Source organism: Orussus abietinus, unplaced genomic scaffold, assembly GCF_000612105.2.
Source record: "Orussus abietinus isolate OABI.00-Male unplaced genomic scaffold, Oabi_2.0 scaffold125, whole genome shotgun sequence".
Taxonomy (NCBI): Eukaryota; Metazoa; Arthropoda; class Insecta; order Hymenoptera; family Orussidae; genus Orussus; species Orussus abietinus.
Window position 1 is genome coordinate 77412 of NW_019394403.1, and position 25956 is coordinate 103367.

General features: G+C 40.4%; 3 protein-coding genes across 13 annotated transcripts; 2 read left to right on the top strand and 1 right to left on the bottom strand.

Moving 5' to 3' along the window:
- The first annotated feature begins 670 nt into the window (after positions 1–670).
- On the top strand, positions 671–18400 carry LOC105697042 (E3 ubiquitin-protein ligase TRIP12). 9 transcript variants are annotated; one of them, XM_012419993.1, is made up of 25 exons: positions 671–775; positions 4413–4754; positions 4858–5178; positions 5891–5977; positions 7886–8273; positions 8472–8665; positions 8791–8964; positions 9160–9536; positions 9635–9919; positions 9987–10367; positions 10439–10611; positions 10688–10862; positions 10974–11196; positions 11649–11889; positions 11995–12400; positions 13349–13537; positions 13605–13793; positions 13855–14046; positions 14133–14338; positions 14494–14916; positions 14998–15250; positions 15319–15564; positions 15635–15964; positions 16038–16356; positions 16445–18400. In XM_012419993.1, exons 2-25 carry the CDS (start codon positions 4442–4444, stop codon positions 16639–16641), a joined length of 6282 nt encoding a protein of 2093 aa, XP_012275416.1. In that variant the 5' UTR covers positions 671–775; positions 4413–4441; the 3' UTR covers positions 16642–18400. The 9 variants fall into 9 exon arrangements, with proteins under 9 accessions (XP_012275416.1, XP_023287946.1, XP_012275415.1 ...); XM_023432178.1 differs by lacking the exon at positions 671–775 and adding an exon at positions 2084–2345 and having other exon boundaries at positions 11998–12400; XM_012419992.2 differs by lacking the exon at positions 671–775 and adding an exon at positions 2085–2345.
- Positions 18401–18541: 141 nt separating this feature from the next.
- On the bottom strand, positions 18542–19894 carry LOC105697044 (transmembrane protein 256 homolog). 3 transcript variants are annotated; one of them, XM_012420000.2, is made up of 4 exons: positions 19507–19894; positions 19038–19197; positions 18845–18963; positions 18542–18768 (listed from the first exon to the last, which is right to left on the bottom strand). In XM_012420000.2, exons 1-4 carry the CDS (start codon positions 19594–19596, stop codon positions 18625–18627), a joined length of 513 nt encoding a protein of 170 aa, XP_012275423.1. In that variant the 5' UTR covers positions 19597–19894; the 3' UTR covers positions 18542–18624. The 3 variants fall into 3 exon arrangements, with proteins under 3 accessions (XP_012275423.1, XP_012275425.1, XP_012275424.1); XM_012420002.2 differs by lacking the exon at positions 19507–19894 and adding an exon at positions 19359–19479; XM_012420001.2 differs by lacking the exon at positions 19507–19894 and adding an exon at positions 19308–19474.
- A 4283-nt stretch (positions 19895–24177) lies between these two features.
- Positions 24178–25540, top strand: LOC105697027 (transmembrane protein 231). Its single transcript, XM_012419965.1, has 5 exons — positions 24178–24420; positions 24539–24702; positions 24769–24891; positions 24965–25172; positions 25262–25540. The coding sequence occupies exons 1-5, from the start codon at positions 24282–24284 to the stop codon at positions 25522–25524; spliced, it is 897 nt and encodes a 298-aa protein (XP_012275388.1). The 5' UTR covers positions 24178–24281; the 3' UTR covers positions 25525–25540.
- The last annotated feature ends 416 nt before the right edge of the window (positions 25541–25956 follow it).

Consider the following 25956-nt stretch of genomic DNA (forward strand, 5'->3'; position numbering starts at 1 on the left):
ACATTCCTGGCTGCATCCCCTTTCTTTGCCATAATGTCACCCCCGACATATCCGTTTCTTTGTATCGCATCGAAGATAAAACCGTTTGGCTAAGGTCGTTGTCCTCGGCAGTAGTATATCCTTATACCTTATCTCCCGCAAATTGCGTCCCTTTCTGAAGTCGAAGCAGGGACGCGAGCACAAACGGGCAGGCGGTGTGCAAGGACAGCAACTTGACTGGGGTCAACGTCTTGCCTGAATCTGTCTGAATCGGTTACATTATATCGATGCATAAAGCCAGGGTGGAAACAAATTGTGCGCCATTTCAACCGAGTGAAGGATCGTGCATGAAAATAATGCCCTTCGTTAAAATAATATTAATCATAAGTTCGACAAAGAGGTACCGAACCAGTTAGAAATCATCTCCGTGTCAGCTGTCCGTGCGTCGTAACTTAAAACTCGTTATCTCGTTTTCCGATAAATGCGATAGGGAGCATCGGTAGGTCTCATCGGCATATGCACACGTTACTTCGTTTTGTCGGTTTTGTAATCGTATCGCGTTCAAGATTGCCACCATCGGCGCCATCTTGCGTAGTACGGCATGGCCCCCTGGAGCGCGGTGATTGGCCGAGACAGCTGAAGCAACCTGTTCAACTCGACGGACCCTGGCAGACGCATCTCGATAGCAGACGACGCACCGATCGACTTGACAGCGCATTCCGTGTTTTCACGTGTCTCCTCGCGCATCTCGTTACATAACTAGGGTCCCACTTCCAGGGAGGAGCTTCCTTTTTCGGTAAGTAGAATTAAATTCGATGAGAACCCTTTAACGGGTGTAGCCCCGAGGAGGTCCCGATATCTCGATCGCCAGGGCGAATTTATCGATTAAAGGGGGAACGGAGGACTCGATGCGGGCCGCCTTGACAAGGGTTCGGGAGTCCTTTGCGGTTTATCACCGGCCAATTGGGCTTCGTCAAATTATAGTCTCGACCAATCACGGCTCGCGTGCCACGGTCGAAACCAGACAGGAGAAGTATACACGACAGCTGTTACAACGCCGACGTTGCCAGATCTTCAAGCTCCCGCTCTCCACAATTGCGAAGTAACCTTATTAAATCAAGACTCTCGTTCCAAAGCTTGGTTAGTTTGACTTTAAATTCCCAGTCCTGCCACCGAGAGCTGAAAACTCCTCGCGCGGCGAGTCCTTCGGTGACTCGGATAACCGAGAGGATTCGAAGCAATCCGGAGAATTGTTAAAAAAACTTTTAAGTGCCCGTAACGTCGACGAAGTACAATCTGCCAAGTATTTTGCTGCTTTAACTCGTGCGTTCGACGTGCGATTCCAACAGCAGGGGATACGTTCTTTACGATGTCTGAAAGTTGCGCCAGGTAGCACGTGTCGATCCGAACGAATCGAGACATCCGTCATTCTTCCTTTCTCCCTCGTTAACGTGCTACGGCCATGGCGTTACTCGACGGTAATAACATCGAGATCGCGTTCGATCTCGCGTATGCGACGTAAATTCCTAGAAAGAAGTAAGACGACGACGTCGACCAACCAAACGCGCCGGCCCTGCGAAAGACTTGAATTTCCCGCCGAGTCGTCTCTCCCGGGGCTCGGGCGACTTGACAACGCAGCATCGGATACGAAGCATATGTGCGTACCGACGGGTTTCGGACGGCCACCTACACCTGCGCAACGCACGTGTCCGGACAGGTCCGCACGTTAGTCGTACGTGTCGCGTCTACTGCGCCCACGCGTTCGATGCAGTCGACAAAAGCGAAGCGGAGGGATCAGCTGTACGGGTGAGGGTGCGCGCGCCGAGACCCGCCACGACGGGAAGCCTCGGTGTCATCCCTTTCCATCGAGTCCGAACGCGTCGGTTGTCCTCGGGTTTTTACGGTCGCAAACCCTCGGCAGTAACCCTGCTGACTCGAATGACGTATCAACCGATCGGGGGCGGAGCAACCCGGGACCTTCTTCGACCGAGCGCTCAACGCATTCCGCCCGATTCGCGTTCCTTCGCGTGCCTCGATCGCCGCCTCGGCCGAAGTCGGCCGCGCTCGGGTGTTTCCGCCTCGCGTCGGCCAGTGCGTGTCGGCTGTGTCCGATGCGCAGGGTTTGTGCGCGGTGCGCCGCGAGCTACGTAGGTAGCTTTTAGAGCGTGCGCGTCCGTGCGCCGTCGAGTACGAGATCGTGTGCGAAAGTGCGCGGGTGCTCAGAGATCGTTCCCGTTCCGAGTGTTCCGCGGTGCGTTCCGTTCCGTTCCGTTCCGTGGTACATCGCGTTCCGAGGCCCTACGAGAGACGATCGTTCCGTTCGCGCGCGACTCACGATGCCTCGAGCGCGCTTCGCCGACATTCAGGTAATCCGTCGTCCTGAGTCGCCCCGAGCTCCCGAGGCTCCGCTCCCCTTGCGAACGCTATCCGATCGTCGAGGCGACCGCGAAAGCGAGAGAGAAAGAGAGAGAGAGAGCGAGAGGAAGGAGGTGCACGGCCTCGGAGGGAGAGAGGGAGAGACTGGGCACAGAGGGAGGGAGGGAAAGAGACGGCTAGAGTAAACTCGTCCTCCATTACAAGCAAGCAAATGGTGGCCCGTTGGCCGCGAGCAGACCTCTTTGTTACCCGTCATCTAAACTTTACTGTGCCGAGCGACGCGCAGGAGATCGACCTTGCTCGCGACGATCTGTCCCCTCGGTTTCGCGTCGCTTCCCCGGGGCGAGTCTACCTCGTCGTAACGCTCTGGGAGCGCCGTTCGATACCGAAGAACGAACGCGAACGAGCCGAGCTCGAGACTCCTCGAGGCTCGACCTGCCACAGGACTCGCCCAGCCTGCCTAGACTTCGCTTCGCGTTGGGTTTGTTGTGATTCTCGTCGCTACGATATCGGGACTAGACCGGACTTTCGATCCCTTCCGATCTTCGATCTTCGGCCCCGATATGCCTCCCCGCGAGAGTCTTTTTCGGGCCTTTTTCCCCATTTCATCCAAGTCCCGAATTACGAGTGAAGTTTAGAGCTCCAGCTTCCAGTTTGTATTTTTGAAACGACACTGGATCGTTTTCAGCGCTTTCACTTGTCTCCGGGAATCTCGACGGCTTCTGTTTTCGCCTCGAATGTTGCATTGTTGCAATAGGTATCGTGATCGTTCCCTGAAGCTCGAGCCCCGCGTAACGGAACTACGGTGGTGTAAGCGCAGTTCGCCAGCTTCGGAAATTGTTGCGAGTATTTCGCGCGAAGCTACGCGTCTGGCCCTCGACGAGATCGTGCGTGTTCCGAATTGCCTAAAATTTGCGCAACATTCTCGTTGGGATAATTTGTTTCCTTTTTTTTTCCATTGTCGGAATTACTCTGCATTTTCGTATCATTTTAGGGAGGTATTTTTAGGATAACGGTGAATCGTTTACAAGGCTTTCATTCGATTTTGCAAAAGACAATGGGTTATTCTGCTTTTAAAAATTGCTAAGTTATAAAGGAATATATACGGTTCCTTCAAAGGATTTGAATTCAGCGAAAAGCTTAGTGAACATGAAATCGTTGACGAGCTAGCACTCCTGAAATTTAATGTGCAGCTAGTCGTGCATAAAATATCCCTTTTTTGATTGTATAAAAAAATTGGGAAAACTATTTACTTAAACAGAAGACAGCCTCTGGGAAGCTAGTTTGAGAATGTATCGTTCGAATGCCTGAAATTCATTTTTAACGTTTTCCTTCTCAGCCAGAGGGGTTTGTATCCATGACGTAATGAAATTTTGCATTATTCGATTAAGAATTACTGGTATAAAAGTGTTTACTTCTTCTTTTTTTAAACAATTTATCTTTCTCTTATCTCCCCCCTTCCTCTCTATCTCCTGGACTTGGGTGTTTGTTTTCTGCTGTCAAAGAAGGATCTCGTGATTGTGTATTTCATGTTCTATGTACATGTCTAATGTCTTCAAAGCCCAGTAAAGTATTTTAAATTATCCGTTTGTACTTGAAATTTTTTTGTCTCTATGAATTATTATGTAATATCTGATAAAAAAGAATACATTAAACATCTGTTCATAATTAGTCTGATTATGCATTACCGATGTCATGTGATGCACGTAATCATAAACCTATCTATATTTAATATTTTATTATTTTATTTTTTTTAGACTGCATTTCTGCTATGCAAAATATTTTACCTAATAACGTAATACTTCTTCACTTAATAGTAATACCTGTCGTGATTTAAAATACGTTTGTTATATTAAAGATATTTTTAATGTTACTTTTCATGAATAATTAGTGTTTAAATTTTAAGATATATTAAATTGATGGAACAATTTTGAATACTGTTAAAGCTATTGTCGGAATATTATTTAATTTCGTACAAGTTTTTGTAATGTAACTTTGTTATGATGCAATAGAAAGCAATACAATTATGAGATGCATTTATAATTTTTTATTTTCAGACAGCATAGTGGCATGAGTCGATTAATCTATGGCAGATCAACAAGATCAGTCGTCGTCTGGGGGGTCTGTAGAGAAGGCCAGTGCTTCGGCAGACACCTCTAAACAAAGGGGGAAAAGCTCTGGTAGTGCTGGTACTGGAAACAGGAAGAGACAAAATAGTAGTGCCGTACCAGTAACGTTTGAGGAAAAGCGGCGCAGACAAGCTATTGGTGATCTGCACCCTTCTTCTCAGCCTTTACATAATACATCCACGCATCGACGTCTCTTTGATTCCTCTAAGGGGGAGGGCTGGACAAGGGGAGAACGCAAAAATCATGGCACTGGTCTAGGATTGTTACTAGGTTTGTGTGATTCCTATTTACATGAATAAAAAGGAGATACTTGTTACTTATTTTGATTTTAACGAAATTATGGGTCTTTGACTAATTTTCTTTCTGTGATTAGCAGACACAGATCGAAGACAGCAGCAGAAAGCACAGCAACTAAATTACAACATTAGTGGTAGCAGTACAAGAGGACGTGGTGCTGCCAGGTCCAGCCAACCGGATCTAAATTTACCACCCATTGATTGTGTAGCTTCGCGAACTCGCTCCCGTACTCCACAAAACTCACAGGCTTTATCACAAGGAAATAGTAACTACGAACTTTCCATATCTAGTGGGTTCAACAATAGAAAGGTTTCATTGGTTCACGCTAATTCCGTGTCATCAATAAACAATCCACCGACGCCGCTTACAAATCATCCATCCACTTCGAGGGGTAGAGGTCAGTATAAAAGGATACTTTTACATGTAACTTGTGCCATTTTTATTATTGATTTTGTGTTTTATTTGATGTAGCGTACTTATTCAATTATTTTCTATTTCTGTGGCATCACTTTCATAATATTGAAATTATTAAAGTTTGGGGCAAACTCATTTCCTTTAGTAACAAATCAATAATGATTGATGGTGATACACTTTGTAGTAATATTCTTCCAAAATGCCTCATTACTATTTAATGCTACAAGCAGTACAGTAATTAAAAAGAGATGAATTTTTAGGTGTCTTGAATTAAAATATTAAGTTTCGAATAGGATATTCTTGTATACGGTGAGATGTTGCAAAACTCAGATTGAATTGAAACATTTTCATCTAATCCATCGATTGCTTACTTTTACTTTTCTACGTTAAAATTGTCAACAACAACAACAAATTGGAATGTACAGCGAACGTATTGATTTCCTGCAGAAACTTTATTCACATATCAAATATTTATATTTTTCTAACCTATTGATTTTGATAAAGTACAGAATGATACTACTGAATTAACTTTGCAACATATTTAATTGCTGAATCAAAATGACAAATGTAAGCAGATCGTGAAAGCTCATTCTGTAACATTTTCGTTTAGTTGGATTGAGATAAGATCGTTATTTGATAAAATTACAAAGTTAGATTTATCAAAATAAAAGTCATAGATCAGACTGTATCATTAGGCCTGAGGATGAGCGAATGTCTGGAAGGATTTGTGTCCGCTGTCAAAGCACTTTTTCCAATATCGGCACAATCATATCACCAAGAAGGTAAGCCTAAGGAGATCGTAGTCCATATCACATTGTTTTTTCTTTTCTATTTTTTTAACCTCCCGCGTGTAGATACTTAGAAAAGAATGCAAAATATATTAAAAATATTAGTCACTTTGTTCTGCTATTGACATATGAGCAATGTCGTACAAAATGTGTAATATAATAACACATTCAATCTTCCCTATCCAGTATTTTTGTGCATGACATTTTCTTAAAATTTCTGTTTGATTCTAATATATTTTCATGAATCTAGAGAGATCCGATATACAACAATGAGAAAATTTTAAGTTGAATATTGTCATAATTTTTAAGAAGTATAATTATATAAGTTGTGATTAAATACAAGGTGTATCACTCATAATCACAGTGATACATGTTAAATATCTTGTGGGTACCCCAATTGTCACAGGAGTAGAATGCAATTAAAAAATATTGTTTTGCACCAATTCCTTTTGGAAGTTCACCGTATATTCTTATGGAATGATTAATCTTGAAATTAATTATTCCTGTTGGAACGCATTATTAAAACGGCCGATTTTGCCACTCACAATTTGTTATTAACCCTTTGCGGTCGTAAGGCGGACTATGCTCGACGAAATATACGCATGTTCAGATGTGCTACAATCACAAAGGGTTAATATTTGGAAACGAAAATTCAAGATCGAGAATAATTTTCTCAAGGTTTCAAGAATCTCAAAATATTCTTATTCTCAGTTGTATTGATTTTAGTCCCAAGTAAATAGAAACAAATACCGAGATTACGTAAAAGACGTTAGTCCGACTAACATCTTCTAAATTTACGATTCCATAGAAAATATTTTCTATGGAATTGTAAATTTTCTATCTACTAAAGGAGAAGAGCAGCACTGAGATTTCAAATATAGCATTTGTTTCATTATACTCGGTTCATTGAAACGGATGAAAACAATTGCGCAGTAACTTGTTAGTTATCACCACTGCTTATCAGAAATCAAAGAAATTCTTCAGTTTACTGGAAAAAATTAAGAATCAATGTCGTTACTTGGATAATCATAAATCTTTCGTACAGTTTAATTTCTGTTACTGATTATTAATAAGAAATGTATTACATAATTGTTTAGTTTTTGCAATAATCACGGATTATGAAAGAAAGATTTTACATTTCAAGATAAGTGATGCTTCGAACATAAACGTTTTCACTCGTTAAAAATTAAAAAAATGTTAGATTGCGCTACTTGTAAAGAACAATTGTGCAGTTGTATGTATTATTCTCGTTCGCCATTATTATTATCTGTGGGCTCTTATATCAAGGCGCAAGTTCCCCTGGTCGGTCTTAAATGATGTGTCACGCAATATGTATTCAGTTTCTGTCAAAGAAAGTATTTGAGATCCATTAGTAGGGTTTGATAATTTTTCAAATTAAACGTAGTACCCAGATAAATAAAATCTAAGTTATCTTTAACACATTTTAATCAACAGACGTATCAAATTTTCTGTACTCTGAAACTCTGGATTGGTATTGATTCGGTCTTAATGCAAGATAACGATGTAGCTTTGTTGTGACACATGTAATGGATCATGCAGTTATACCGAACGGTAACTTGATTAATTCTTTGTTTCTTTGTGCAGTTCTGAATAAAAGTTGCGGGTGTAAGACAATATGTTCTTATTCAAACCTTACTTTGAAACTACTTTGCTTCCGGAGAACCGGAATGAAAAATATTTAACGAGTATACAAGTGTATACAGAGCGCACATCACATTTTAAATAGTAATATAAATATCCATTCTCATTCATTTGAGATACGTATGCAATATTTGAAAGCTTCGAAAAGTGTCTAAAAAGTGGCACGTAGTGTGAGTCTTTGATGAAATCGAACACTCGGCATGGGCCTTTCTTTAAGTGAATTATGTTTGAACGCCACAGGATCGAAGTCCCAAAGCAGCAGTAGCTGTGCAATCGGAGGTGCGAGTGGTCAAGTTTTGGGTGTGAAGTCCAGCATCAGAGTGGGTAACGCAGCCAGCAATTCTGTGGAGAGTGGTGGCGGGGCGTTGGCACATGACGGGGCGGGCACCAGCGGAACCGCAGCAACTCCGACTGCCACGCCGCTCGTGTCAGCCACCGCTGCTGCTTCACCGCTCGTGTCCGCCACTGCCGCAGCGAATCCTGCGCACCCTTATCCTACGCACAAGCACCTTCTGCGCTCTCGAGTAAAGCTCTCCAGCGAGCAGCCGAAGGAACTGCCGATTGGCAACAAGACCCCAGGGAAGCATCATAAGAAAGACTCTACAACGGGCTCCTGCTCCAGTTCCAGGTAATAAAGTCCAGTCGAAAACCTGTTAAACGTTAAAAAGATCACTTTTCGGAATTTGCATTCGAGAGGCGACGCTCACTCGTCGCTGGCAACTCGAGGAGTGAAAGCTTCTAATGCGAAGGGGTAGAAGTCTGTAACCGATGTCATTTTATTAGGTAAAACATTCGTACTTTAATGGAAATAATATTTCATTTGCAGACATCGCTCTTCATCGCGCGCCAGTAAGGCAGTGGTGGAGGGTGGTTCTGGCGGAGCAGGAGTTGTAATGTCTGGTAGTGAATCGGTTACTAATAGTGCCACGCCAACGTCCGTTACCTCCTCGACCCCTGGTAATCAGTTAACGTCTACTACAGGTGAGGAGGAGTCAGCCTCTACCGCTACATCGGCCACGGGTAATTGCTTAGTCCCCAACCTAGAGAAGAAGACGAATCTTTCTATCTCAGTTATTTTATGAGGACACGTATACATTGGCTTGTGATAAATATTTAGCTTCATGCGTGATGATCAATTGTTACAGCCAGTGGAGGACCTTCTGGAATGTCCGGAACTACGGGGGACAGTGAAAGCGACGATGGCGAAGTTGGAAGACTTCAGGCACTTCTTGAAGCTCGTGGATTGCCACCTCATGTCTTTGGTGCTTTGGGGCCTCGTATGCAACACATACTTAATAGAAGTATGGGGGCAAGTTCTGGTAATTACACAAATATACGTAACTCTAATTCATTGCATGCGTCGTCGACTATTTTAATTTAATTTTACTTTTTATAAATGTGTATAGTCAGTGAGTTCGGTTTGAAAATAGTCGACCAGTGGTTCGAAAAAAGCAATGAAATTAAGATAAAGATATTTATTAATTCATTTTGTATAATTTTTTTTTGTTCATCAGCTGCGAAAGCGCAACAGCTTCTAGCGGGTCTGCAAGCTGTCGACGATGAGGGAGAACAACTTCAAGCAGTCATCGGCATGGGAGAAATATTGGTCATGGGGAACGAAGATACATTGACTGGTTTCCCCGTTAAACAAGTGGTTGCAGCTTTAATCAACTTATTAGGGATAGAGCACAATTTTGTAATAATGACCCACGCGTGTCGCGCACTAACATACATGATGGAAGCACTACCTCGTTCATCGACAGTTGTTGTCGACGCGGTACCAGTGTTCTTGCAGAAACTAGAATCCATCGAATGTATGGATGTTGCGGAACAGTGCTTAACTGCTTTAGCAATGTTGTCACGTAGACACAGTAAAACGATCTTACACGCGGTAAATATTTTTCTTACTGACTTCTGAACTTTTAATAAGCTTCTTTGTCCGTTAAGATGATTTAACTATTCTGTTAATTCTATTAATTTCGATTCCAGGGAGGTGTGTCAGCTTGTTTGAAATTTGTCGACTTTTTCAACATCGCTGCTCAACGTGCTGCATTAACGATCACTGCGAATTGTTGTCAGAATCTACATCCTGATGACTTCCATCTAGTCGCCGACAGTTTACCTCTGCTAACTAGCAGATTGGCTAACCAAGACAAGAAAAGCGTAGAATGTGTTTGCCAAGCTTTCAGTCGCCTGGTCGATAGCTTCCAGCATGATCCAGCAATGTTGCATAAGATTATTAATGCGGAATTGTTACAAAATCTGCAACAACTAGTAAGTTCTACTTATAGTAAAGTTAACGAAGGGATGTACAAATAATGGATTTTATTTCTTTTTGCAGCTTATGATTACCCCACCGGTCAATAGTATCGGCAATTTCATTACCGTACTACGAATGCTTTCTGTGATATCTAATCGTTGTCCCGATTTGGCACAGCTGCTCCTACAACAGAATATCGCCTTCACTCTCAGTTACCTTCTGACCGGTTCTTTGGAGGTTAAAACTGAGGATGTTGAGTTAGTGCCACGATCACCGCAGGAGTGGTTCGAGATTACTTGTCTGATCGAAGAGCTTATGCCTCCTTTGCCAACGGACGGTATATTCAGTGTAAATAGTTTACTAGAGAGGACAGGCAATCAACAGGAAACGGTGCATTGGGAATGGCGCGATGAGAGACATTGTTGCCATCCTTTCAACACAATTGATTCCAGGATTATAGAGGTATTTTGCTTCGTGTTTGTTAATGTTATGAAAAGTGTAGAAAAATTATACATTATTTTCACATTTGTTAGATGGCTTTCCAAAATGGAGAGGATGAAATATGTTTGTCCACATTGGGACGCACGTACACGATAGATCTGACTGTGATGAAACAAATCAATGAAGACATTGGAATGGCGAGAAGTATATTTCGTAGAGTGAATGCCAACCCGGCTGAAGGAAAAAGTCCAACGTGTTCGTCTAGGTATACGGCAACAAAATTATTTAACGCATATACAATTATGTTGGGCATGCATTATAACGCGATTTTTTGTTCACAGCATGGATGTCGTGCCTCCAGTCATAGAAACTAACGAATGGTTGGTATCGTTTATTCGAACGCTATTTTCGGTGCTGTACGAAGTTTACAGCAGCTCCGCTGGTCCTGCTGTAAAGTGTAAATGCCTTCGTGCGCTACTGCGTATGGTCTATTATGCTTCTACCGATCTATTAAAAGTAAGTAGCACAAAAACTAGTATTTGGATGAAAATGAATGACACTGTTATTGTAAGGACATTATATAATTTAATTTCGTGTAATACTAAATGAAATTCGTTTTCCGGACAGGATGTACTAAAGAATCAAGTAGTATCATCCCATATAGCAGGAATGTTGGCATCTCAGGATTTACGGATAGTAATAGGGGCTTTGCAAATGGCAAGTATTCTGATGAAACGATTACCACATGTATTCGGAGTACACTTTCATCGAGAGGGAGTGCTGCACCAAATTCGGCAACTGGCTGATCCTGATATACCTCTTGGCGTATCACCACCTAAGTGTCCTTCCGGTAATGTAACTTGCTAAAGCAATCTCATGAAATTTCGTAGCTGACAAAGAATCAATTAGTACGCTAAATTCAAGAACATATTAAAGTTGACTGACACACATCCATTCCATATCCATTCAGTAGCCATCATATTTTGTCAGAGTCACTACACGACCGTCCACGTTACATCGGTCAGGCAATGTTAGTTTTCAATTGTTAAAACAAAATTAAATTCATTAATAAAAATAACCTAGATACAGAAAGAAATGTGTTAATGAAATTACAAAGTATAAAACTTGATCAGGAAGAAGAGATACAGAGAGTTGTAAACGTTTCGCCATTATAAATAATCAGGCTAAGTAAAATTGTATAATGGATGTATATTTGAATTTAAGGCACCTTTAATATCTATTATTGGTACTATTAGTTCAAACTGCGATTTTCCTTATGAAATTGATTTTCCATTTGTCCAGGTACATCATTGCCAAGTCCACAACCTGGCCCATCAAACACACCGCTCTCTTCCACCATGACGTTATCTTCGAGCTGTGCCACATCTCCCGTAGCATCTCCAACGACAAATGGTAACATTTTGTTTGGCGCAATCGCTACGAGTCAGTTAAAACCGAGCCTAGCTGCTACTATGGAGACCCGTAGTAGAACTGACTTGAATGTCAGTGTTGACGATACAAGCACGCCACAGAGTGCTCACTTGTGAGTATGCATTAGAAGTTTCAAAAAACAAAAATAGTTAATTTTGTAGGATTGTCAAGTCTTGAACTCAGTTGTTATTATTTTCATTATTATTTTCTCCTTCAGAAGAATTGGGGATGTTCTGAAGAGGAAACGCCAAAATAAAAAAGGCCGATTTCCAAGGTTGGGTGGAACTACGCCACAACAACCTCAACAACCCGATTCCTTGTTCACTGGTTTTACTCCTAAGAACAATAGATTTTTGGGGAATCTCAATCCTGCTAGGTGGGGAAGAAAATCCTCGACTTCTAGTGCCACGAGTGATAAACGCGATTCCAGCTCCTCCACGAATCTAGCGAAACCGCCCAGTAATCCAAGTCTAACAGGAGGAAATCGGGACAAAGCGAAAGCTTGGGTTCGTGAACAGGCATCGCAGTTTCTGTCCAGATATCAGGACGACTCACCATGTACACATCCTGCACTCACTGTCCTTGCACGGCTCACGTCTGCAATACAACGTCTACAGTCCAACGTAAGTTAGCTTAGAAGTTTTGCACGTTATATTAACTGTTTAACGGTCACCGCTAAATCATGCAAATATGCAGAATGAAAGGAGAAAAATATAGACAATATCCTATTGATTTTAATAGAAAATCTTGAATTTTAAATGACTTTGTATTAAGGATAAATTTCAATTTGTCTTGTATTACATAAACCAAACACGAAAAAATGTGTTTCTCTCAAAGTTATATTTTTAATGTCAGTGGCGTCGATAGTGTCTGCAATTTTTATCCAATAGACTTCGGACTTTCACATGATCATTCTTTTGTGACATATTTAAAACTGCTTTTGCTACAAATATTTTTTATACAACCTTTTTTGGTAAATATCAACATTTTTCTTTCAATTGTATCTTATTTTCACATAAATCAGTATTTTTTATATCTTATCTTTTATATATCTTTCACACTAGCCCAATAAGTGCTATGCAGTAGAAATGAGGAATTTTTGTTTTTTGTCCCACCTCAAAAAAACTATCCGTAATCGACATTACCGTAACGAGGGTTACCTGAATATAGGTTGTTGCGGCAAAACTACTCTATAGCCGTCACTTTGTGTTTTAAAAGATGTGTACATGTTCTTTTACACCTATATAACAAAGTCTTATTAAACTAATGTTCTATTTACTGTTTCTCCATTTTCCGAAAAAAATGTGGAAAAATCGCAATGATCAAACTTTTATTGTGGTGTAATCTTTTGAGTAAACTTCACGCATCTCACTTTAGTACTTATTTCTTGAGAAATTTGAATAAGTATAATTGCTTTGTCAACTGCCGATTATTTGAGATAACAGTATGTACATAACCAACATTATTGTTTACATAATTTAAACATTCTATGAACTTAATCTCACTTAAGGATATTGACTATAAATCTCCTGAGTAGACTTTTATGAACTAATTATTCTATGCTTTTACAGGAATTAGACGAAATGCTATCGGCTCTTACGGAATTACGTGATATAGTTTTGGAAAGTGATATTTCACCATTTGAAATGAATTATAGCGGTCTGATTAAGGCTTTACTTAACTTCCTCACTACTACCGACGCTCCTGGTAATCGTTATGATCGACTTCGTATGTTTTGGAAACTGTTTGCGGAGTCTACGGTAAGTGGCTTTTTTTTATTGCTGCATATTTTCATAATATATCTTATAGATGACTGTTTTGCTGCAGATACAGCAAGATAATAACACGGTAGTAGACTTAAACCCTGGAGCGTTTGGAGCTTTGGTTGCCAAGTTAAACAGCTGTGTTGCACAGCTTGAACAATTTCCAGTCAAAGTGCATGACTTGCCAGCAGGTTCTGGTGCTGGTCGAGGTGGCACGAGTGCACTCAAATTTTTCAATACCCACCAATTAAAGGTATGAATAATCGGTAGGCAGGTCTCAGACGATACTCAATTAATAAATAATGATTTTACAGTGCAATCTTCAACGGCATCCAGACTGCAACAATCTCAAGCAGTGGAAAGGAGGTACCGTTAAAATAGATCCTTTAGCTTTGGTTCAAGCTATAGAAAGATACTTGATGGTTCGAGGGTATGGTAGAATCAGAGATGCTGAGTCCATGGTCAGTGATGATGACAATAGCGAAGATGATATAGATGATACATTGGTAAAGACTACATTACGCCTAGGGACAGTTGTGTAAAGTCAATATATATTTCATTCGATGATAAACATTTGTACATGATTTTATAGGCAGCGGTAGTGATCAGCCAAGGATCGGCGAAGCATAAGCTCCAATTTTTGATCGGAGACGAAATATTACCGTTCAATATGACCGTCTATCAGGCAGTAAGACAGTTCGGCTGCTCTGGGGTTGACCATTCCGAGGCCGAGGCAGATAGTGAACCTCCTCTTGGGCACGATGCTGTCTGGGTTCAAACGCATACAATATATTACAGGTACGGTTCAAAGGCCCACCGTTTAAATAACACACGCGTTTAATTATGTTATTTATATATTATATACGAATATGTTGTTGTTATTATTGTTGTTATTGTTGTTGTTGTTATTAATACGAATACATTATATACGAATTTTCTTACACTTTATGAAGGCCTGTGCCCGAAGAAGAAATCGCTACATCCCCCAAACCTGGCTCGAGTTCTCAAAGTAGCAGCAGAAAAGGCAAAGGAAAGAGTACGAAAATTAGTTCAAAAAGGAAAGAAGACAGTCTTTGGTTGGAAGGGACAATTCCGCCGCCGCGTTGTCCACTAGCTTCGTACTTGGCACCTGTTTTGCCTCCTGTAGTTACGATCACTGATGCCTCCGTCGACGGCCTGTGCCTACTACGTCTTCTGCATGCTTTGAACCGACATTGGGGTGTTTTGTTTCCGCATATAAAGAGTATCAGTCTCTTATCTCCTCAAGACTTTATTAATAATAAGATCGCTGCAAAGGCGAGTAGACAATTACAGGATCCTTTGGTTATCATGACCGGAAACCTTCCGCCATGGTTACAACAAATCGCCACTGTTTGGTGAGTATATTTTCTTTTCCACTTTATAATTAAACGGATGATAAAATAGTTAGACTGATAGCACTTTTTTTTTCCTTGCAGCCCTTTTCTCTTTCCGTTCGAAACTAGACAATTATTACTGTATGCAACATCCTTCGATCGAGATAGGGCATTGCAGCGACTTTTAGATTCCGCCCCTGAGCTTTCTGGGTCTGATAGTCAAGAACGCGTTACGCCTCGACTTGAGAGGAGGAAACGAACAATATCACGAACGGATATTCTGAAACAGGCCGAACAGGTTATACAGGATTTGGCGTCCAGTAAAGCGTTGCTTGAGGTGCAATACGTCAACGAGGTAACTATCATACTTATTTAGCGCTATCATCGTGGAACCCGTGTATATTGTGTGATTATTATTTTTAGGTCGGTACTGGTCTCGGCCCCACGTTAGAGTTCTACGCTCTAGTTTCTCGTGAACTGCAGCGAGCGGATTTAGAACTTTGGCATGGTAGTTCAACACCGAGCGAATCGGGTTACGTGCATTCTCCACACGGTCTATTTGTCACTCCAATCCCTTGGAATACCAAAGTATCGCACTTGGCTAAACTGAAGACGAAGTTCAAGTTCCTTGGGAAATTTATGGCAAAGGCAATTTATGACTCTAGAATGGTAAGTTTATCAGCCATTAATGCGAACCACTGATTTCACCTGTAACATAAAATTGACATTTACTTTACAGCTGGATCTACCATTCAGTTTGACCTTCTATCGATGGTTGTTGGCCGAGGAGCATACATTGACCCTTGCGGATTTGGCTTATGTCTGTCCCGATGTCCATCGTACACTCACTAAACTTCAAGATGTCGTAAGACGGAAGGAAGCCATCGAAAGAGATCAAACTCTTAGGTCTAACGAACGCATTCAACTAATCGAGTCACTGGACTTGGATGGCTGTTTAATTAGCGATCTCGGTCTCGTCTTTGAATTACCTGGGTACGAGAACGTCGAGTTACGGAAAAATGGTGGCGAGATACCAGTCACGATACATAATCTGGACCAATATATCAAGGTATGTAGCTATTATAAAAATAAACACCATGCGGATAAGAACCGATACAAATGGAGATTTCAATTCTTTACAGCTGGTGGTTCATTGGTTCTTGTACGAAGGAGTATTCAGGCAAATGGAAGCATTTCGAGAAGGCTTCGAGTCCGTTTTTCCCCCAGCACAGTTAAGACTGTTCTTCCCGGAGGAGTTGGAAGCGGTATTCTGTGGCCATGCTCAAACAGGTGGCCAATGGGACGTTAAAACTCTGCTCGAATGTTGCCGAACGGATCACGGCTACACGCCGGACTCTCGGGCGATTCGTTTCTTGTTTGAAGTAATGGCTGAATATAATAGCGAAGAACAAAGGCAGTTTATCCAGTTCGTCACGGGATCTCCACGACTGCCTGTTGGAGGTCGGTTGGGATGAATTTATTTATACAGAATTAATTGAGAAGTGCTCGAAGTTAAGAGTCCAATATTCATGCGAGATCAATTTTACAGGATTTAAGAGTTTAACGCCACCCTTAACGATAGTCCGCAAAACCTTCGATCCATCCATGAAGACGGACGACTTTTTACCATCTGTCATGACCTGTGTCAACTACTTGAAACTGCCCGATTATACTACTTTGGAAATAATGCGAGAGAAGCTCCGAATAGCTGCCCAGGAAGGCCAACATTCGTTTCATCTTTCCTAGAGATGGAAGGAAGTGTCAACGTGTTTCATCTCGATCATTTTCCTGCTCTTTGAATCGAGGATGGGGACACGGCGCCTGTCGAAGAGTTCGAGGAAAGAGAACGCTATACGAAGCATTCGGCAACGAGAAGTTTTACACTTTGTATGGCTCTCTTCGAACAGATTTTTTTTCTTCATTTACCCAAGGATTTCATTGAAATAAATTCCAGTTTGGTGTTTATTTTTTTACGTGTACCAATTTGGATTGTGATATATATTTTATCAGACAAAGTGCAAAGATCGCATTTGTGTCCTTGACCGCAGTGAGGAAGGGGGGAGAGCAGGGGCGGAGGAGAAACTCGACCGTTGCGGTTGGCCGTGAGTCGGGTGAATTTGAAGGTGGCCTGGCTCCAGGGATTTCGTCTTCGGTGTGTTACGATAATAAAAACAAACCTGTAAATATATATAATTATCTCGACATAGTTTGATATACACAAGTCTATACATAAATACTTTATATAATAGTAACAATAGCGATACCGCAACAGAAAAACACCGATACTAACTAAATTATAGATCGAGAGGACGTTGAATAGATGTAAGGAAAGTTTTATATCATCAGCGCATCGCACGCTGCCTCGCGTCGCCACTCACCATCTCGTAATGCAAAATGCGTATACGAGACAAAATCATTAGTCATTCGTGGGGATACACGTGGGTCACATCGAAGTAGAGCGTATGTTCGAGGTGGACCGATACGTCTGATAAGAACCCAGCAAGCACCCGTAATATCATGCCGTACCTCCGATTCACGTCTCATCTTTTGTAATCGATCTCCTGCGTTCGCTGCTTTGCTCTCGCGGCAACGTTCCGAGCACTCGTGCGAACCTTCGTGCAAAACACTTCTACGTTTAATTTTCGGTCAATGTATCATCAATAATTATTTCATATTTCTATCGTAGATAAGATAGTTGAATTATTAATTAGTTATGTAAGGATGCTGCCAGCATCGCCAGACCGTGTCACCGTTATGCAGAGAACCCAGCCGAAACCTTCGATACAAAGAAAACATCGTGTTTCTGTCGTTATCAAACGTCGTGTTTCCGCCTCATTGATATTCATCATAGTTCGTACGAATCAGTGTAACGGTCGGACAAAAGGAGGCTTTCTTCACTTTTGTCACATTTTGCGATTTTCCACACTTTGACAACCTCTGTTATTTACATACGCGAGCTTAATTGTTGAAACGATAGCCGAATTAGTAGATTCGAATTTAAGTTGCGTAACGTGTAAAGAAGTTACTTGCCAAACTTATAGCTGTATACAATTTAGTTAATATGTTACAATGTAATGATACTTTAAAGATATAGCTTATCGAATTATAACACCGTGGACGATACATCGTCTGGTCTGGCGGTGTACGATGATGTTTGTTACATTTGGCAATGGTTCAAACGTGTTATTATATAGCCTTTGAAAAACGGAACACTTCGTTATTTTATTATGTCATGAATCGCTTCACGACGGAATCACGGCTGGTAATGCGTATGACGAAATTGGAAAGTATCAATGTGAAAAAAAAAAATATGTGCAAGAAGTCAAGTCTTAGATACTCGTCCCATTAAGGGTGTAACGATTCAGGATACGATCCAGAATTACAACATATTAACATTATAAACGAAAGTTATATTTATATCGATTCCCTAGTATAAATGAATTTCACTTTGATTGGAAATTTTTGTTTCTTTGGATTCCTTCAATAAAAGGCGACGTAACTGATATATTACTCGGAAAATTATTCCTAACAGGTATTCATAAAGGTTGAATCTCAAAATGGCGGTTTCCAGGTACAATTTTAATCCTGTTCAAATTATGTATGTTTTATATCCATAAGGATTATTTGTGGCAAAAATCAAACGAAATTTCACAAGAATTATATATTTCAACAATTTACAGAAAATAATTGTGAATTACAAAAATTGAATCATACGAGATATTTTGATGTTTAAAATATCATTCCCAACCATCCTAGAATAAAACACGTGCCTCCGATTGGTGTGAAACGGCTGAACCTTTTGTCACCTGTGAATGCATAGTAATAGCAACTTCCACAGAACAGTACTATTCCTGATACCATAAATGTTCCAGCCTAAATGAAAAATAAACACAAAAATGTAAGCCATACATGTTGATCGATGTAATGATTAGTAGATAAAAGTAGTTACTATGTATGGTGCCCTGCATAAAGGTAATCCCATCAAGGCCAACGTGTGCACAAAATGGTAAAAGGAGGCTGTTTTGAAAACTTCCTTTTGGTCTTGGCCTTTTTCATCTGGATATTTTCCTAATAGAATTACCAAGTAACCCAGAATTATGTGAAATAAAAAATATTTAAAATGATGACGAACTAATATTTACTGTGTGTGCCAGTTGCACCCAAAATAATTGCAGCTGTTCCACTTATAGCTGCAAGTCTTATAAAAGGCCCGGATGCAGCTGCTAGTTTCCACAAGGGAACTGGATCCGGAGTTACCATTTTAACTTGCACTCTCGGTTGTAGTCCTATATAATCTCTAACCTGCAAAAAGGAGCTAAATGTTTAATCCTGCTACATAAGGATCCTGTCGTGAGCACCACAAAATCATGCAAAGAAGTTACTTAAACTTTCTTATGAAAATCAATACTTATTAGATTTAAGTAAAAAATGTAATTTTTTATAGGGTGAGAACTGTAGTATACCGTTTGTTCACACTGAATTGCACAGAGATAGCATGACATTTCATTCTTCAAAGTTACAAAGTTCAGACTTTCGATTAAATATGGCACATTCTCATGTAATGTTGCAAAAAACGAAAATACTTTATTATTTAACTTTTCTTAAACTCACAGCGATTGATGCAGTTTTTGCATAAGAATACGCTCCAGAACTGATCGGATTAGTAAACAATGTGTAAGATATAATATCTTGTACTCCCATTGTCCTTTGTTTACATTTGTACTACTTATAATTTACAGAAAAATTTGACCGGTTTTTGGGACACTTCCAAAATTAAACCATCAGTTCAAAAGTTTCAATTACGCATAACAACAGGATTCTTACAATTTGATTGACAGAAGATACCGGGGAAATAGTAATAAAGAGAGCGGAACAGAATTGAGTAATTTCGCGTTTTTCTAAGTTTTTGACGTATATTACGTAAACCAAGTAGTTTACAGCAGCAAATCCTAGAAAACCAGTAAATTACGTTCCAATATGGAAGATGTCAGAAACGGACCATAGACGAGTGCCGAAGTAAGTAAGGAGGGAACATGTAGGAACAAACAATGAAAAGCTAGCCATATTGTTATGCCAAATTCTTAGCTTCCTCTGATTGGCTGAGATTTAGATATTACTTTAAGAATAGCGAGTAAAGACAGAGATGAGTTGGAAGATTGCTCACGGCTAGGTCGCGCGATCGCGTTCTGTGCTGCCCTCGGTGGAGAATGCGGGCGGCTCGCGCACTTGCCACCTGATACCCCTCAGTGGCGGCCCAACTCAGGGATCTTCCTCATCTCTGCTCCCAATTCATCTTTGAGTTGGGCCGCTACCCGGCTCACTGATTAGGCAAAGCCGTCTTTTGTCGCGCCGCCGAGCACGCCTGTAAGCAAATCGATTGGTCTCACCCAGTCGATGAAAGTTGTTCAGACCGACTGATATGGTTACACGCATGTTCGGCGGCTCGACAGAAGACGGCTTCACCCATTCAGGTAGCTGGGTCGCGGCCAGGGATCGCGTAGAATCTGTCGTGATAAGATGCCATGAAAATTAAGAGAATGGCGAGGAATATGAGGGACGTATTACGTGCTACATTCTAAATTTAAACCAACGGGGCGCATTAGATTTCCATTGACGGCATTCTCGTTCGTAATGAGGTTCAAGGGAGGCTCCGTAGATGAAGGGGTGGTGTACGCCGGATTTCCGTGTCGAGGCTTGGGGGACTCGAAGACAATGCGGTCAGTGCGCAACAGTGACCTCGGGCCGCGAGTGCCAAGGATTAAATATCGTTCAATGAAAGAAGAGGAAGCGGAAGCAGAGGTAAAAAGCAGCCAATGACATCTTCAAGGTGGAGGCAGATGGAGCCAAAGCCAGAAACCCCGGATCTCCTTCGGGAGGGATCTCCTGGGGGAGTATCGCGTGAAGCAGATGAAACGCCTCGTCAGTGAGTTTCCATATTTCGTTCCTCCGGCCTCCTTATGTCGCAGGGTATAAGGTCTGTGCTGGCACGGGGGCCGGTTCTATGTTTGCCGGTTTATTCGAGGAACCACGAGTCGACGAGACGACCTCTCTCGAGCGGCCGCGCTAATTTTCTTTGTTTTTTATGTATCAATTGAGACTAGGGGTAGACCTCTCCCGGGTCCGCGGTAGTTTTCGGTTCGCGATGCTTAATCGAGCGCCGGGAAGTCGGATGACCCTCCGACTTCGAGGCCGCCGGTTCTGCGGAATTTCTAGATTGAAATTGATTCGAAAAAGATGCAGGAGAAGAGTCTCGCGATGAGCCGAACCCGAGTCAAGGTGGCACGTCAATGTTCTCGCGGATCGCTTTAGAACCGCCATCTCGACGAGGGGGCCGACTTCAGAAATTATAGGTTTCTTCAGCCAAGCCTTCACTACCCTGGGACCGTAGTGTGAGCTGGGCTTGGCCTTTTTTTAACTAGAAATTGTGAAATATCAATGTCGTGTAGAGTCGGTAGCTCATCGGTAGTTCGATATTTAATCAATAAAGTTAGGTGGTTTTCAGCTTCATCAACTGTAAGTGTCTCTTCCTGTAGCTGCGTTCCTTGCTGGCCCTCGCCCATCGACTCCTCTAGGAGCGAGTTGAATGTGTCAGGGCTAGAAGGCGTGCTAAAAAAACTTTTTTTGAAAACTTCTTCGATTGCCATTCGGGTTCCGATTGCATGTATTCATTAAATTTTTTAAAATTTACACGGCGATGGCAATCGATGATGCGTTTGCGTGCGAAAACTGAACTCGGCGGTCGGAGGCATCCCGGAATGCGCTCTCTAGGATAAGGCTCTTTGCCCCCGGGTAGAGTGTGAGAGAATCGTGGAGTGACTGTGTTAGAATGAATGTGATTGATCTTTTATATATATCTAGGGAGATTGGATAGTTGTCTGGAGTAAACGTCTAAATGTGAGCAGACATGGCCAGGGTGGGATTTCTTCCTGGGGGTTTGGAGGGAGATCCTGGACCTAGGATACTTTTCCACCGTTTGCTCTTCCGGAAGAGCGAAGGATGTCCGTCCTGCGCCCGTGGTTCTATGCCGGCGGTAAGAATTATTTCCCGGAAAAAATTCTTGTTGTATTTCTCATCAATATTCCAAAAATTTTCAGACCAATTTAGGACATCAAATTTTTTTCACAAAATCGCTTCTTCCTGACATTAAAGGGTTGCGCCTCGGATTCTTACAAGATCAATTTTAGTGGAGCCATGCAATTTCTTTAATAAGGAACGTCTAGATTGCTGCGAGTAATTAATGGTAGTCTGGAAACTAAATTATCCGCTCAAAGTACTCTCGGACGCCCGCCATTGTGACAATTTCCTTTCAGAAATGAAATTAGTTAGACCGCGCTTGGTAATCCGGATAAATGTGCAATACGCACGGACTGCGGATCCTCGGATCGTAGGTCGTCGTTTTGCTAGTTTTTGAATCTGTTCTCGGAGTGATTTTTTTAATCCGAAAAATCAGGAGTTGCCAAACGTTCGAAACGTAGGGGGCTCTGCCCGAAGAGACTGCAAGAATCGAAGAGGCTATATGCCGAAGAAGAGGGCAACTACAATGGCCTTCCGTTCTTTTGAACGGACAGTCATTAATTGTTTTGGCCACGTTGTCCCTCTTATTTTTCTCTATGCCGTTTTGTCGGGATTGACGGGGAAGAAACGGCCAAAAATCACTTTGATTATATTTTGTCCAATCTGCATTTTTGCATACTTACAAGGAAACACTCCCAAGTGTCTGCCGCTGATCTTATTGATTTTCATATATGTTGAAGAACACCAAAACCTAAGAGACACGTGTTTTTTTTTTATCTGCAATAGTTCACATTGAAGGGGTGAAACAACCCTCCAAAGTTTGGCGAAAATTCGATTTTTATATTAATTTCCGTAGAAGCAATGGAGGGATTTCGACGAAACTTGGAATAAACGTATTCTATATACAGACAGTGAAAACACAATATTGTCCAATAATGCTACACCACCGGAAGGGGGTGAACTACTCAAGTGAAATTTTGTTGTAATATCTATTAAACAAGCACTCCTACTTAAGTTCCACTTAATCCATGTGATTGCTCACAAAAAATGAGGAAATACGTGTTTTTTGCTTTTTGCCAATAAACATTTATACATCGGTTGAAAAAAGTTGATGAAGGTGGTTATATCCTGACTATATTTATTGGGTTATATCGTAATCAATTCATTGTACATAAATCGTGTAAACGTGTTAATTCTTCAAATCACATGCAATTATTTATAAATAAATTAAAAAAACACTTTAAGAGACTGAAATTGTTCTGCAACAGATTCGATGACAATATAATCCAATAAAGATAGTCGGGATATACCAATATACTACCTACATCCCTTTTTTTCAACCAATGTATAAATATTTATTGGCAAAAAGCAAAAAACACGTATTTCCTCATTTTTCGTGAGCAATCACATAGCGTAAGTGGAATTTAAGTAGGAGTGCATTTAATAGATATTACAACAAAATTTAGCTTGAAGGGTAGTTCACCCCCTTCAGGTGGTGTAGCATTACTGGACAATATAATGTTTTCACCGTCCTTATATAGAATACGTTTATTCCAAGTTTCGTCGAAATCCCTCCATTGCTTCTACGGAAATTAATATAAAAATCGAATTTTCGCCAAACTTTGGAAGGCAGTTTCACCCCTTAAATGTGGACCATTGGAGATAAAAAAAAAGACACGTGTTTGTTAGATTTTTATGTTCTTCAGCATATATGAAAATTAATAAGATCGGCGGCGGACACTTGAGAATGTTTCCTTGTTAGTAATATGAAAAATACCAGTTCAGTAAATTTGATGAGATCGATGTACATTCCATTAATATTCTTGACTTTTAATAACTTATTCGCTGTCCAATCTCAGACTTCATGGATTCTTTGCCTGGCCTTTTGTGCCCCTTTCCAGGTTTATGTAGACTACTTAACAGGATCCGATTTTTTTTTTCCAGTCATCATGGGTAGTTCATTGCCGCAGAGTTTGCTGGATTTTTAAAAATATGTTCAAAGATGTTAAAGGAAGTTTGTTGTCACACAGATGAGTTGGGAGATTGCTCATGGGCCGGGTCGCGCGATTGCGCACTTGTCACCTGAAACTCCTCAGTGGCGGCCCAATTCAGGGATGAGTTGGGAGCACAGATGAGGAGGATCCCTGAGTTGGGTCGCCACTCGGGAGTATCAGGAGGTAAGTGCACGAGTTGCCCGCATTCTCCACCAAACGCAGCACAGAACGCGATCGCGCGACCCTGCTCGTAAACAATCACTCAACTCGTCTCTGTTAGTAATTTATTGTCATAATCTTAAATATTGGCTAAGATATGATTGTTGTATTATAAATGATTAACAAGACAAACAAGAAACGAATGACAGTTTCAGAACTATGCCGATTTTTGATATTTTTACAAGTTCAATTAATTACAAATACAAAACCACATTATGTTCATTTAGTACATTATTTGTTCTAGCGTTATCAATTATAACATTAGTAGGACCACTGGTTATTGTTCACCTTAGTGGAGGTATGGGTTTAAATATTTTGGCTTGTCAGTCTTCAAATATGTTAATATTGCACACTTTTGACATTTATGAGTATACATTTACTATAGCAGATTATGAATTGCATGTATTTTATTTCAGGTTTTTGGCTACGAAATAGTATGTATATGGAAATACCAGAAATTACATTTAAGCAGAAGTACCTGTTACTCGCTGAGAGTGGCTTTGATTCCAACTCAGTTGTCTGTTCTACTTTTGCAACTTACAAAGAGAATAAAATTGCAGATAATTGTACTTTGATTAAGGTAGTTTATTACTTCAATAGTCTAATTAATTTTATGTGAATATTCTTAAAATAGTTTTTTTTATAGGTTCAAGAGGCTGATACAAATAACGATGGATTAAAAGATGTATTAAAATTTGAAGCACATTTTTATACAGATGTACCCATTCGCTCTATGAAGCTACTTCTGTTTTTTAATTACAATCTAACGGTTAATAATATGTGTATTTTGTATTAAAGTTTCTATATTATATAGTGTGTGAAAAATAATATTATTTTTTTAGAAGCTTGTACAGACTGCAATGGAAACTATGGCTGTTGTGGATTATACTCTTCCATATCCTGTCCAAGAAATATATTTCGTAAGCGATTTAAAGTTACGCCAAAAAAGTGTTTTGCAAAAAGATAATATTCATAATTTATACAATCAAAGTATTGACCTAGATGACTTAACCGTACATCAATTACTAATTGATAATGCAAAAAAAGCACGTAAGTAATTAAAAATGATTAAATATAAATGCCATATCTCAAATGATTATTCACTAATTTTCATATAATTATATAATAAAATATTTTAGTTACAGTCCAAATTACGAATACTGAATTCACATGGCATACTGGATTCTCCAACGACAGAGAATTTCTAGTTCAAGGTGAAATATTTTATTTACAAGTGCCAATATATTATCAGGTTGATATTTGGGAAGATCTAAAATGGGCATGGATGCAATATGTATCCATTCTTCTCGTTTTTATTTATATAACCAAGCGCTGTTTATACATTGCTTTTACTGGTGGATATCTAAAAAGTTATATTGTAAGACCAGAAAAAGTCAAATAAACTATCACTTTGAAAACATGTTTTTTTTTTAAATATCTTCCGCAATTCTGTATTAGGTTTCAAGTTGTTTATACACAGGGTAATAATATATAACAAAACAAGATAATCCACAAAAGTGGTTATTTTAATAAGATCAAAAATATGTCCAGGAGAATATAAACTCCATAGATTTTAGTGCAAGGTTTTGTCATGTTCATAATTGAGTTAATTATACCAAAAAAATTTTAGTATCTACGTTCTTGTTTACGATCTGTTCGTTGTTTCATTTAAGTATATTGCAATTATAAATATGCTACGAAGTTTTCATCTCTTGAATCCTAATACATTTAATATTGGGTCTTCAAGTATTTAGTAAATAAAACTCTCTCTTCCGAGGAGTACAGAAATAATAAATATTTTTTAATTCACTGAGAAATTTACAGACCGAATAAT